General features: G+C 42.4%; 2 protein-coding genes across 5 annotated transcripts in view; one reads left to right on the top strand and one right to left on the bottom strand.

Moving 5' to 3' along the window:
* Positions 1–2,761, top strand: part of usp13 (ubiquitin specific peptidase 13) — a 35,072-nt gene extending 32,311 nt beyond the window's left edge. For both annotated transcript variants that reach the window (XM_019880368.1, XM_019880367.1), the window contains exon 21: positions 137–2,761. In XM_019880368.1, the coding sequence (XP_019735927.1) occupies positions 137–233 (97 nt within the window). In that variant the 3' untranslated portion in view covers positions 234–2,761. The remainder of the gene's footprint in view (positions 1–136) is intronic.
* Positions 2,762–7,945: 5,184 nt separating this feature from the next.
* The window catches only part of pex5la (peroxisomal biogenesis factor 5-like a), an 81,482-nt gene continuing 74,281 nt past the window's right edge, over positions 7,946–15,146 (bottom strand). For all 3 annotated transcript variants that reach the window (XM_019880371.1, XM_019880372.1, XM_019880374.1), the window contains 4 exons: positions 14,031–14,249; positions 12,850–13,015; positions 11,049–11,206; positions 7,946–8,892 (listed from right to left, as the gene is read on the bottom strand). In XM_019880371.1, coding sequence (XP_019735930.1) covers positions 8,691–8,892; positions 11,049–11,206; positions 12,850–13,015; positions 14,031–14,249 — 745 coding nt within the window. In that variant the 3' untranslated portion in view covers positions 7,946–8,690. The remainder of the gene's footprint in view (positions 8,893–11,048; positions 11,207–12,849; positions 13,016–14,030; positions 14,250–15,146) is intronic.

Below are 15,146 nucleotides of genomic sequence, written 5' to 3'. Positions count from 1 at the left end.
TATTTTATAACCTTTATACCCGCCTCTCACTTCTCTCAAGGCACCACTGCATTTGGTTGTGTACTTGTTTGCCAACGACAAAAGGTCCCCTCTTAAACAATGCGTATTATGATGACACGCGACTGTCTTTCGACAGGTGGGTGATCTACAACGACCACAAAGTCTGTTTATCAGAGAGGCCTCCAAAAGACTTGGGCTACATCTACTTTTACCATCGACTGTCAAGCAGTTAAAGTTAGCACCCCATCCCCCTTCCACCCCCCCTTAACCAATGAACCACTGTCATCCACCTGGGAGAATGGCCCCCAACAGTTACCCACAGCCTCAGTGGTAACCATGGAAACGTCACCTCATACCATCTACGTGTCTTAACCATGAGGTCCGTGAGGAGCAACTCTGTTCACAAAGGGAAAGCGATGTGCTCTTTTTGTGTTTTTGTTTTGTTGAGTTGAATGTGCTTGTTGTCTATCGTCCGTCCAGAGGGACTGTGTCATGTCTGCTGTGCTCTGCCCACAAAGTAATGCAACATCATATCCCACTGGTATCTCTTAGATGCCTTCAGATGGCCTGCCTGTATTTTCCAAAGGGTACATTTTGTATATGTATTGTAATAAGACAACGTACTGCCAGTACATTAATGCCAACTTGCAATTAGCTCATTTCGTTTTATTTCTGATGTGAAGAAATTGCCCCCCCCCCCCAATCTTTGAAAGTATTTTGACACTGGACAAATACTATTTTTTTTGGTGGCTTCATAACAGCTCAACCCTGATCCAATTTAATGTGCTAGTTTGTCACTTTTAAGAACAAAAACTCAGTGCTGCAAGCATTTTCAACAATGAAGTATTTTCCTTCACTGAAAGCACTTTTTGCAACAACGGTATTTTGCACCTCACGCGCAAGCAGAGTCAAAACCAGCGACACGGAAGTGAATGTAAATGTTTCAAACGTCAACTCTACTACTACTGTAAATCCGTGAGATAAACTCAATGTTATAAGTGATATTGAGGTCCTTGCTACTACACTTTGGGTCTTTTAATACATATAAAGCCAACACCTCTGCTGTGTAAAAAAAATAATAATAATAAAATAAAATTTAAAAAAAAGAAAAAATTTCTACTCGCAACTAATTTTGATTTGGTTCATCTATGCATATCATCATTGTTCATGTGCAAAGCAATTTGCACTACAAGCAAACATGGATTGTATAGACCTGCGCTGAATGTATGAACTCCAACAATAACTCAAAATATCTTTTGGTTTTAGTGCGCCCCATTTTAAGGCGGCTTGAGTATCCTCAAGTAATTGACAATCCCAACCTACCCAAAAAGGTCTGTAATTGCATATAGAAGCCAAAAAATGGCCGTGAAGCATGATTTATGCCAAATGAAACTCCTCAACTAACTGTAACATACTTTACAAAGAGGCGAATTTGTGAATGCTGAACCGCAATTCCTCAAATAATGACCTCTGCTCCAAGTAGACGCCGTATCCCGGATTATCACCTGGTGCATCCGTCTCAGTTAAAAAGAAAACAAAAAAAAAACCTCCACATTTCAAATAGACAATTCCTTTGTTCCATTCAAGTAGCTGGAATTAGCTTTATTATGACTGATACCAGCATGTGTCATCACACGCCTGCAGAGCAGAAACGGCATCTGTAAAGCTGAACTTTAAAGAGAAAGCAAGTAGGGCAAGTGATTGGGGAGAATTTTTCTCATCCCGCCTTTTTCCAGGTCATGGAATGGTGGTTCAAAGTCGCCTTTGGCGTTAGTATTCAATAAAAGCCATCAGAGATGGGCGGCGTCTGCGTTAAAGGGAATGTCGTACTACTGCGTTACAGTCACCTGTATGGCTGTGGAATGTTGTGTAGCTTTAAAATACATTACCCTTCCGCTACTCTGCAGTTGAGTAAATATTTTGGGGTAAATACAGTACGTCATCTCATCCTTAAGGGGAGTTCTGCTGATTTTAGCCTGCGTTTATGATTCAAGTCTTGAGAGATAAACACCCACATATCACAACATTGGTTCGAATAGTTCCTCAGGTTTCTGACGTGTCTCTCCTTGAGGGCGAGTGTAATATTGTCAGTAGTGCTTCCCTTCAACAGCACCTTCCGTGCCTACAACGTCCCCGAGCAAGTTTAAATGCAGTATATCGCAACGGAAGGCCCCCCTCATCTGTGTAATTCCCGGGGGGGCATTGAGGGAATGATCAAACATCTCTATGCAAGCCTCGGCCGGCTGTTGCCGTCCACCGCGTCAAATGGGTGGTTGTCATGTGATCAGCGGCCGCCCGGTGACGTCATCTCCACGGCGTCGTCTGATGAATGTCTTCTAATCCCCTGTTGTCGTGTCATATTCTGTTAATCTCCAAGCACCGATCGTATTCTCATGCGTGTATGTTCCCGTCTGAGCTTTCCCTTCCAGCTGTTGTTCAAGATAGGCTTCGGTTCGTCTCCGCTGTCAGCATGTGCACTAAACGTTGACATTTGATTTATTTGGATTGTAAAATCGTACTTGGCTGGGCTTTCTTTTCATGTAACTAAATGTTCAAGTGGTTCTTTGTTGCCTTTCTTTTGGGAAACAGATTTGTGCCCATTCTTTTAGTTTTGCTCAAGAGATTGTTTTACGTTGACTTTTGAAATGTATGCGTTTATCCAGATGTGGCTTAGCCGTATGTGAATAGAGTCATGACAGGATGCTTAATGGCACCGTTTACTTGCCATGTTTGGGTAATTTAATAAACAACACTTTGTCCACTCTTGTCGTTTGTTTGCAGTTTGTTGAAAAGTTAGCAAAGATGCATTTCCATAATTAAGGCTGGATTTACAGTGTGGAAAAATCCGATGGGAATCTGACATTTGGAAATGCAAAGTTTAAGAGTTGTCTACAATTATTATTCTTCGCTTTCATGGTTTTGCTGCCTGACCTTGACACTGGAGGTATAGTTTGTACACTACTCACAAGAAGTATGTACCTAAAATGTACCTGCGGCATTTGAATGCAAATGTTACCGTATTATTTTCTGCGCAAGTTGCTGAATGGCAAAGTTCACTAAAAGGCGTTTGAAGAAGACTTTTTTGTTTTTAAATCCCAATTTAAATTGAACCAGTAGACCTATTGCTCCGGATCCAACAAACGGCTGTTTTGAATTTGCTTCGCTCCTTGTTCGAGAACACTGAGTTTTAGATTTTAGATTGATCAACAAAGCAACTTGGACAACGCCACGCCTACTTTGCAAAATATGTCGCATTACTTCAACAAGGACCCAAGCAGCACAAATAACTTCGAAGTTCCGACCTGAAAATGAAGCAGTCATCGTTCACCCCCCCCCCACCTCCCCCCACCCCCTTGAGGAGGGCACTTGCAATATATCCTTCAAGAACAACAGAAAGACACACACGCATGGCCTTTGTATGTATAACAACTGTTTATTTTGAAAAGATTACTTTCATAATGTTCATTTTAAAGGTTCTAATGCGTTCATTGTGATTATACAGGGAGAGTAATATGCATTATAGTGTGGAACTAAATGGAGCCATGGGTATAAAAGCGTCTCATTTCAACGTCCTCCCGTCCAAATAGCATTTGCTTCATCTATGTCGGATGTGTGGCTAAACAAACCAGCAAAATGCCTTTTGTGTACCGGAGTGAAGACAAAAGTAGGCTGCTGATAACTCTTTTCAACTTCAACCATTTATACCTTGGAACCAAAAACTTGAAATGAGTACAAGTTGACATGTCATGAAAGTTGACTAGGCACATTTATAGATTGATAGTCATCAGGCAAGATAATGATTATTGAATAAAATCTAGCCGAAGATTTTAGAATTCGGTGACTATTTCATCACATGGAGAAATATGACAAATAAAACAGTTTGAGGAGCAGAATTTAGTGTGTTGTACTGCTGCTTTTGCAAAGGTATCAAATGGCAATGAAAGGAAAACGGTATTTGGACTACACTGCAAAAGAACCCAAGTCCTCATTTTAATATATTTGTTTCTACAACTTTTTTTTCCACGTAACAATGGTACATTTTATTTCTCTTTAATTACATGATTTTTTTTTCATTTTCAAATCCCTACTTTTTTCTTTCTTACCACAGCAATGATATTCTCTTGAAATTATAGTTTCCTAATATCTCCTCAATGTTGTTCTCATAAAGTTTTTTTTTTAATTTACTTCCATTTTTTTCTGATTCCCACTTATATCCAGTGTAATTTGTGTTTTCATCGAATTCAAACTTTCCCGCCAAATTGGACAAATTAATTAAAAAAAAAAATCCAAATAATTATCTTTCATGGTTGTAATTACTTTGACCGTCAATTTCATATTCAGTTTGACCCTGTCACACTTTCCACATTTTTAGATTGTCATACTTAAAATAACATCTTGCCAGCTTTTACTTCCATATTATGTAAATAAGCAATAATGACTATCCTAATCTTTGTGACCCTAAATTCTTGCGCTCATAAAATGTTAAGACTCCATGTGATTAATTAGTTGCTATGAAAGTGGTTTTAACTTATTCACTGATCCGACAACCGCGATTAATTCCACCAAGGAAAAGACATTTGGGGAAATTTATCACTCTTATGGTTGGGGTGATTCGAAAATGTTATCAGTAGTCAAGTCATATGGTCATTCGAAAATTCCCTAGCAATACAGCTCGCTGTGTTGTAGTAACGTACTCGAGAGCTTCAGAGTTAATGTCCCCCCCATTAATTTCTCCCTTGCACAGCTGCTCATTCAAACAAAAGCAGTTGACATTATATAGATGCATGTACTGTATATGCACTTTCTTGTCGAGGGTGCACTTTTTAACCGCCAACATATGGCAATGAAATGTAATATATGTTAAGTTATTGGGACTAAAAGAAAGCAGTTCCCCTGTTGTCCATGCATACAAACTCGGTGTAAAGGATCTGGCATGCGCTCAAGCTCGTTTTGTTTCTCAGGAGCATGCTCTATGATTGTTCACCTGAGAGGCTTTAACAAGTCGCTTCTACTGATACTCAATGCAATACAGTATGCCCTCGAAGGTTTCTTGAAAATAAAATAAAATAATGTCTTCATTTTAAGCAAAAACAGCAAAGGCCTGCAAACCTTGATCAGAAAACCAGATTGGATTTTGTACATTTGGAAACCCACATCATCGATAGACGGTGAAATGTTTCTAAATGATTGCTGTGTTCGTGAGAAGAAAGAGAAAGTTGAACGGAGGCTTGTATTGGTCCAACGGGGCTGGCCGTTGTGCGGGTACTTGACAATGTCAGCATGTAGGACAATGTTGGTGAGGCCAATCGAGAAGGGAAAAAAAAAACAAATTGATCTGCTGGCCAGCTGTGACGCAGAGGCACCAACGACTCATCCAAAGCCATTCTGCCATTTTTATGTGGCTGCATTTTAGTGTAACATTGAAATAACAAGGACGGAGGGCGGGGTAAAAACCAAACAAACAAAATAAACAACAACAACATTATTTGGGGACCATCAACCTCTCTCTTGTGGTCTCACCTGCCCATGACTTTTTGGTGACACAAAGTGTTTCCGACCTGACTTGTCTTGGCTTGTAAAAGCTGTAGTTGCGTGCCCGGACGAGACGGCAGGTCCTCACACCACTTACCTAGTGGATGTTAACGCAGTAGTAAAGTCATAATTACAGTAGATATTTTTCTTAAAAAAACACCCCTGCAGCCACAAATAGAAACGAATCCTGTGAAAAACAAGCGGCACTTCAGCGTGCCTTCTTGTGCTGCGCGCTGATGTATTCTTGCCTCGTTGCACAAAATAGCTTTATTCTACACCGTTCATAAACTCAAAATGACACACGCCGGGACCGTTGTAAACTGAGGGCTCTCCTGGATATTAATTATGCGAGCAACAGTATTAGAACACATCAGTGACCTCTGACGGACTGCGTGTCAATCAAGCATAGCGGTGATTCCCAACCACTGAGCCAGGGAGCCACGTTAGTGTCCCACAAGAAATGATCTTGTGTAAAAGAAGGGTCCAAAATGCATTATTTATTTACGACAAAAAGAACCATTAAGTGGCAATGTATCAGCTTTGTGCTCAATTAAACAGGCACTGATTTCTCACTAAATAAGTAAATTGTGAGATTTTCGGTGACATTTTTGCCTGGTGGTCTTTTCAAGGGATTTTTGTCAAGTAAAATATATGCCTTGGCTCAATAAAGACTGGGAAAGACTGAAATAAAGATTGGCAAAGAGCAAAGACAGGGTCGGCACATAGACAAGAACAACATCCAAACAAATTAAACAATTCGTTCTTAGACTGAACAGCTCCCGCTGTGTTTCATTTGTTTTTACAAATGTATACTTTGTGTTCCCATGCCTCTTTTTTTTTTTTTTTGGGTGTCTTCCCTGTCTGTGCTCATTACTTAAGAAGCATCACCTGGTATCCTCAGCTCTGCATGCCGCTCAGCCAATCGGCTTGCCCCCTTGTGTCTTCACCACCTGTCTCTCGTTGCGTAATTAGTCACTGTCTACTTAGCCTCCTGTCCCGGTTCATTTTAGTGTGGTGCTTGTCTCCCGCGGCTCCTGTTTGGGTGGATTTTGATGACAGTTCTGGGTATTGATTTATTGTTTTTGGCCTGCAGTGGTTGGTTTTATGAAGAGTGTTTTTGAGGGCAAGTTTTCACTGAAATACCTGTTCTCATCTGCATCCGGTTACACATTCCTTTTGTGCAACTGCCACATTGGCGTTACGACTACAAGAGCAATCCAAATCCATACTTTCCCTTCATTCAGTTTGCAGCGGTTTTCTAAGTGGCGGTGGGCGGTGCCCGAGGACATCAGTGGAGGCATAGCCACACATGAAGCAAAACTAAACATTTTAAAATAGACTTTTTAGTTCTTGACTGTTTACTCAATATTGAGCAAAGAGGCCATTTAAATGCCCGTATCACTTTTTACTACCTCCAAAGTCTAATTAGTTGCATATTTCCCGTGACTACTTGGGTGTTCTTTTTCGAAAGGTAGACCACATGAAGTCAAACAGGATCTGCAGTGGAGCAGCGATATATTCTGATGTTTTAGGTGCAAAAGAGGACAAAGATGACACAACCACATAGCGCGGTGTGTGTCACGACAGGCTACAAAATGGCTTGTGTTGCGTTTATCTTCGGATTTGGGTTAGTCTCTCGTTATTGTCTCGCACCAGCCGTATGAGAGGGGAGATGAATGGTTGAGGCTGATAACATTCTTCTCATTTTTGTAAAGGTCCGCTGAACATAAAACATGACCTTTTGCATAGGATCATCTTCAACCTGGGAGGGACGTGGTCAGGCGCTGGGCTTAACGTAAAGTAAAGCAGATGAGCTATTACACAGGTGTCATGCTCCGGTCTTTAAGGGCTGCAAATTTCCCTCCTTCAACACACCTGATTCAAATCATCAGCTCATCAGCATGCTCTGCAGGAGCCTGCTAACGATACTAATCATTTGAATCAGGTGCTTTGGAAGAGGGAAACATCTAAAACGGGCATGATACCAGTCCTTGAGGATCGGAATGGATGTCGCTGAATTCACAGAGTGACTTTCGGACAATGGCGCGGCGGAGGACACTTAACACCGGATATTTGACTTTTCGGGATTCTTACACATTTTTTTGGGAGCAAACTCTCATTTCCACCAAGCAGTACATTGTAGCTTGCCATGTCAATGTTTACATTTTCATTGTGAAAGGTTATCGAGATACCACATTTTTCTGTCCTCCTGTGAGAGCACCAACCCAAAACTGAACTGCACCGCTTGGTGGAAACATTGGATGATGCCTGATGACAGACTGAAGGTTTCGAAGCTTAAACACAGTATAGAGTAATGAAAGGTTTGTGTTTGTTTTGGTTTTTTTAAACCTCTTAATGTGATGCTCAGCTGCAAAGTTCTTAGAACCATTTTAAAGTAAAATTGAGACTCAGATGAGAAAAAGATTTCAAGTTCTTGCAGATGGCGGTTAAAAAAAAAAAAAAAGGTGAAACCAGTCTGGTAATATAATATATAGGATGCAATGGCTTAGTAATTTTGTGTTGCCATAAAAATAGTATCAATAAATCTTGTTGGCATGCTTTTGAGTAAGGCTTACACAACCTGGCTTGCACATTCCACTTGAATGGAGGAGGTTACCGGTTTGTCTCAAGTGCAAAAGGGAAACTTTTGAAAAGTCATGCGGGAGCGTTATTCCAAGCCGGGAAAAGAAATATCAACTTCAGGTGATACGGTGCAATTGTTTTCATTTGCTCACAGAAGTCTTTCTTTGTCGGGAAAGCTTTGTTGTCCCAAAACCACATCGGTTGTGTGCAAACTGCAAACTGTACACGACGTTCCGTCCGCTCGATCCCTCCCGGTTCTGCTCCGTTCCATTGAGTGGGCCCGTTTTTAATTGACATATTCTCTAAGGCATTGCTCGTACAATCTTCGCCCGTCCTTGTGCTCTTCGGGGTACTTGCAAATTGCAGCGCAAATCCGTCACAAAGCAGTCACTTGGAAGAACCTGTCCCCAGAACCGCTCCGAGTTAATTGGGGTGGACAACGTGCATAAAAAGAAACAGAATAATCATCTCCCGCATTACATCCGATGCATTCTGAGGGTGTCCACTTTGGGCTTTGAGCTATTGGCTAGAAGAGAGAGGAGGAAATGCAATCGTCACTACCGTACTTATACTCCTCATATGTCTAAGTTAAAGGCTCTCATCAGAAGATCCAGGTCACCGATGTTTGCGGCCTGGAAGAGTTCAGGCTGATCCATCATGGACAAAGCTATCCTGAGAGCGGCCCAGATGTTTCCAGACATGACCTGGTGGGACTGCTGCCGACTCCGGCTTTTCCGCTGAAGGCTGAGAGCCGTCAGGAAGTTGCTGGCCGCCTCTCTGGGAAAACAAGTGCATTCACTCTGCTTTAATCGGGCTGCCTCATGGTCAAGTTTGATCCTCCAAGCGTTAGGATTAATAATGGGAAACCTCGAAGGGTGAACACAAACCGGTTTCGAATGCCAGTTGACGTCGGGTTTGTTTGGATTTTGAAAGGGTTTGGTCGTAAGAAATAGTGGGAATAGAATTCATCTATGTCACACTGTCACGACACTTCTACAAAGCATTTTTTTTTTCCTGAGCCGATTTAAAGATTTAAAACTTTGTCGATATACACTAAAGTCCTCCCAGATATTGTTCACAAATCTGTCTAAATCTGTTATTGAGAACATTACCTTGGTTGAGATACACCTGTGTGCATTGACCCTAATGTCCAATACACTATAACGGCCCAAACCACAACGTTGACATCAGCAAAACGGACAGCCATACGGCGACGTATAAGATGTCCATCATGAGCCCTCGACAGTGAAAACCAGGATTTATCTGTGAAGGAAAAACACATCCCCAAAGTGCCAGACGCCATCGAATGTGAGCAATTGCTCACTCGAGTCTGCTCTGACGACAATCTGCAGTCAGGTCGAGACCCCGACGAGGACGGCGAGCATGCAGATGAGCTTGCCTGAGATGGTTTCTGACAGTTTGGACAAAAGTTATTTGGGTATGCAAACTGACTGCCGCAGCCGCTGTTCGACTGTTTCTTTGTCCCCGTTTCGCCCCAAATGGCATCATTCAACACTCCCGCCTCTGATCTTCATCGGAAACGCTTGCGAAACATCGGTTCACAACACGGCGTGTCTATTCTTCTCTGTTTTGGAGAGATCGGGTGTGATCACACAAGATTTCTGCCTCAGAGGACTTCAAGATCGATGGTGGGACAGAATCTTAATGTGTGTGCTGCTTTGTATTGAGATTGTAGATTGATAGACCACACACAATCTGATCCAAATTGTTAAACGTTCGATTTTCCAACTTCTGTGGGGTCTGTCATAAATTAAAAAAAACAAAAAAAAAACCACTTTTTAGGGTTACTGGTCTCAAGACAATCTTTGAAGTGAAGATGATGGATGTGGAGGTCTTCGACTGGTATGGTTAACTGTACAATCAAATTCTCGAAACGCTTTTGGAGAGGGCGTACGGAGAAATGAACATTCGATTCACAGCCAACAGCTTTTGTCGGCATTCCTGCAATCGGCATGCCAACATCTGTGGCATTGTGCATTCAGATAAAACTGCACAGATTCGTGTGGCCTTTTATTGTGTGAACAATATTTGGGAGGAATAGGCATTCTGTGTAAACAGGGAAAAGTTTTAGATCTTCTAATTTAACTCATGATGGAGGCAATATCAAGTATGCCATTTGTACTTTGGATCAGCATATTTTTCACCAAACTGAAAGTCTGCAAAATGTCCCCACTGCCTCTTGTCAACTTGCAAATCGTCTGCCATAAGAGGCATTCGAATTTTTTGGTGATTATGCTTTCATTTCTCCAATTCTTTTTTATAGGGCCAATCATTGCACCACACAGCTCAAATTTGAATGGAAACTGTTTCATAGCCGGTGAAGATTGTGAGACCTAACTGAGTTTTGTTTCCTTCGTTAAAACTAGATGGTAGGCTAACTTAAAACAGCAAAAGTCTTATTTCATGGTGCCCCTGAATCCCGATGCTTCCCTGATGACTTCGTTGCTCATTATATTGTTGCTGGGGTTTGGTTACTTGGTGAGCAATGGCATCCAGACAGAGATGCCTGCATCATGGATGTCTGACTCATTGGCATTTGTGGTGTAGCTGGGAGATCTTTTGTCCACTTTTCACAAAAAGGCTACTTCATTATCTCCCTCTAGCTGTTCACGTGAGGGTTTCAAAAATACAACAATCTCTAAATAGACACTGCATATGCTCACAAATATTCGTTAACACCATGCTGGCGTTTGTTTTTATTGTTCTGTTGGATTCGGTGTGGTCACTCCCGAGTCTGTGATGTGTGTTCTTCATAAGGACAAGGCGGACCTGAGCATTTTATTACTTTTGTCGGATTTGTCTGGCAGGGACGATGACTCGCCTAACGCTCCAAGGATTCAACTTTCTCTCGCTCAAACTTGTTTTTTTTTTTCCTCCCTAATTCCAGCCCCGAAGCAGTCGCACTCATTCACCTGTGCGCGCCGAGGTTAATGCAGCTGATTCCCAGGTTGTAGCGGGACCTGATAAATCCCGGCTGCAGCTCCAAAGCTCGCGTGTACGCCTCCACGGCCTCCTGGCTCCGGTCTCCGTTTGCCAGAGTGGCCCCTAGCCGGTTCCACAGCAAGTAATCCTGAGTGAAATAGAAGACCTTTTTAAGTCCTGAGAGCGGAATGATCTGCTTTGGAACAAAACAAGCAGCCTGATTTTTGCTGTGAAAAAGTGACGAAAATGTCAACGTCAGCTCCTTGCTAAACTAACAAGGGTAATTTAGGACGAGCTCAGTTACATCACTCAAGGTGTCCTTGTGCTTTGTTTGCCACCTGCCGGCGCCTGCGCACGTACACGCACGCACACAAACACACACACACAAACACACACACACACACACACACACACACACACACACACACACACACACACACGCACAGATAGAGGTCATGGTCAACGACAGTACAGGGGCCTTTTATCTAAGGTTGAGCCTTGCGGTGGGGATATAATTATCTTCCTTTGTGTTCAGAGCTAGTTTTGCAGCAGGGGGGCAGATATTACCAAGTCAAATGTGGGAGGGTGGATTTAACGGTGAGTAATGTTCATGCCGACTTGGGACGTGGTGGGGGAGGACAGACGCTCATTTGCATCAAGCGGATGCGGACACATTTTGATGCTTTCGTTGTGTTTTGTGTGAATGAGCGCCGAGCACCTCTGCAACTTTCCGCTCACACTTCTTTTGGCTTGGGCTTTCGACTGAAGTCTCGGGATTAGCCTAAAATGCAGTGTCACCTTTACAGTTCCAATGAGTTAAACCTTCTCTAAACTTTGAAATTCGGCCTTCGCAAGTCCAGTTGTTGAGCGCTGTAGCACTTTTTGCACAACATGCTGTTTTCTAACACGGAGCTGAATGGCAAAATGTTGTTTAAGAAGGTCGCAAGCACATTTCCTTGCCCTGTGTAAGGTGTTGTGATGTGCAATCGCGTTGAAGGAAGATACATGCCGACGTGCAATTGTTTCCTGTGCCCTGATGCATAGATATCATGCTGTAAGATAAGGATGTAAGACTCGGGGCTGCCACATTTTTTTTTTCGTGTTTAGAATTACTGTAGCGTCCATGCAAATTTTGTATGAGCCCATCTAGGACATTTTGCAATAAGCCAGTGTTTTACAGTAAACTTCAACTGTTAAAAGACACCCAATTATTATTATTTTTTGCCTCTTAGCTGAGTTGCTCGTTCTCTGTTGAACTTCACACAGCCACTTACAAAAATACAGAGACGACATAGAGAGGATTTGTACCGTTTTTGACAGGGAGATATCTTGGCACTGTTTTGATACTGGTGTGATCACATGACAGAATCGACTGGAACATGAACCATTTCTGAAGATGCCATCTTTTCATAACAAAAGATCTTTAGTCATGGACAGTGAAGTTGTTTACTTACCACATGTAGTAAGTGTGCACATCTTAATCCATTTGAGAGACTGTTTCTATGCTTCTTTTACCTTGATGGTAAAAAGCTATGGGTCTATTTTAGGGTTGCATATCATTGTCTCAGTGGACAACCGAACCGGTGACAAATCGGGACCCGGCATCTCATAGAGGGATGGCGTGCTTTGTATATTCACACAATTTCCTCTGTCAATAAATTCGGATTGTTACTTAAGCGAGCCTGATGAATGTTCGCTACTAGTTATAACCAAAGAGTAGCCATGCAGATGAATATACAATCTAATGTCTTTTTCCTCAAGCAAATAAGCGAGAGTGTGTAGCTGCGATACCTCGGGCCGCACTGACAAGGCCGTGTTGAAAGCATCCACCGCTTTGTTGAACTCGCTGCTGAGGTTGTAGAGCACCCCGAGGCCCGTCTGCAAGTCTGGGTCAACGGTGTCCGAGTTGTGCTGGACTGCTTCCAGGAAGAGTTCCTTGACCTCGGGTAACATGGAGCTGGCGACATGTTCAGATGAGGATTAGGGCCACAGGGACAGTGAGTGTTGTTATTCTTTCGTCAAAGAGAGAATGATCAGGTTTTCCTCGTTGAAAGACTTTTTTTTTCTTTTCCCCTGCCGTGAGGCCCGGCATTACGAATGCATGGAAGATGGTGGTAAAATATAGAGTGGATAATTGCAGAGAGCAGTAAACCAGAAGGGTTAAAATAAAAAAAAAGGAGGATGGAGGGCAGGAGCAGAAAGAAGAGAATAGGGAAGATCCGGCATGGATTAGCGGGAATATCACTGTAATTAGGATGTACCTGCATCTCTTCACTCTGACTAGACGATTAATGATTTGATAGAGTGCCCCTTTTTCTCGGCAGAAGAATTAAGCCTTCTCTATCTGATGTTCAAAGCTTAAAACCGTATTTTTAAAAGCTTAAGATAGAAGCGTCTCTCCTTAAAGCGGGGCTTCAGAGTGGCTTGGCGAAGAGGGCACCGTTGTCAAGATATAGTGAAAGAATGAAAGCACCAGCTGTGGTTCACAGAGCTCGCTCGTTCTAGCGCTCTAACGCACTTCACGGATGTTGGGAGTAAAACAAATGAGCTTGGTGAACACATGATATAATGTAGGGGTGTCAAACTCATTTATGGCCCGGGCCACATTTTAGTTACCGTTTGACTTGGAAGGCCGTTATGACTGAAACCATATAAAAGGTCACGCATAACTGTTGATTCAACTATTGTTTAAGTTACTATCATGAGGGGTTTGGTAACAAGAAAATACTTGGAATATATCTCTTATTTATTACATATGATAATTTTAAATATTGGTAGACATTTTAGAAAGGGTCATGGAGGTTGACATGTTTGAGCTGCTTTCGCGGGCCACATAATATGAGGTGGCGGGCCAGATCTGGCCCCCAGGCCTTGTGTTTGACACCTGTGACATAATGTATGATGTGGAGAAAAAAATGGAGAGACCTACCCTAAAACAAACAAAAAAAAAAAGCCACCATTTTGTTGAATACCTTTCATGCCTGCCACTGCTGGGTGCATGGGACATCCTGCGCTGGGAGTTTGGGGATCCCACAAGATGGTTTTTGCCCTTCAGGAGCTGTTTGTATTTCGGATTGTGTCGAAGCCAGCGCAGCAGAGCCTCGCAGGCGTCGTAACGCATCCCCGTGTTGGTCAGGCTCACCGCCAAGGCCATGAGGGCCGGGAGGTTGTTCGGGTGGAGCTCCAAACACCTGAAAGAAGACGGGAGTGGCTGAGGTTGACTGTGGTAATTTATCGTCCTCGGATAAAAGTGCTTCGAAAGCGTTGTTGTTTCTGATGCCGTAAAACAGATGAAGCAGAGTTGTTTTGGACGAATGTCGTGGATTAGTTTAAAAAGCAAGAGAGGGGCCAAAAATAAGATTTAGCAAGATAAACACATGTGCCAAACTCTTAATCTCTGTTAATCTCAAATAAATTATTTCACCCCAGAGTATTGAAGGTGAGGGTTACATAAAGTTAAAGTCACAACACTCAAATCCCCAGCGCGTGCAAAAATGATCCCTCTTCTTTTTTCATCATGCAGAAACAAATGCAACAGCTTTGAAGTCCGAAGCAAATGTTCTATTTAAAAATGGACAGACACAAACGGAATAATTACAGGATGCGGACCACCCGAAGTGTTGCCAGTGTGGCTCCAACAGGACTAAAGCCAGGTAAAATATCTCATCTCACTTCATACCAAAACATTGTGCACACAGATGGCAGCTGTTACATAACAACAACAACACAATGTGGATTGAAGCGCCTCATATTTGACTGGTAACTGTCTGCAGGATTAAGTGCAAAAATGGTCTCTCGAGTAATCGCATTTGCTTGGAAAAGCAAAGATTAATTTTTTTCCCGTGCATTCAATTGCACAGAAAAGTTGACACTGAATGAAAGTCTTGTCATTATTTCAATTGTTGAATTCTTGTTGATTTCTGTGGATTGCAGAGACATTTCTGCTTACAAAACTACAAATCGGTGGTCCACACTGCTCCTTTAGACTTGGCTTGTGTGGATAAGATCATATTTTACGTGTGTGTGTGTGTGTGTGTGTGTGTGTGTGTGTGTGTGTGTGTGTGTGTGTGTGTGTGTGTGTGTGTGTG

This window comes from Hippocampus comes, unplaced genomic scaffold (assembly GCF_001891065.2).
Source record: "Hippocampus comes isolate QL1 unplaced genomic scaffold, H_comes_QL1_v1.1 scaffold151, whole genome shotgun sequence".
Lineage (NCBI taxonomy): Eukaryota > Metazoa > Chordata > Actinopteri > Syngnathiformes > Syngnathidae > Hippocampus > Hippocampus comes.
This window is presented reverse-complemented; position numbering and strand designations above follow the sequence as displayed.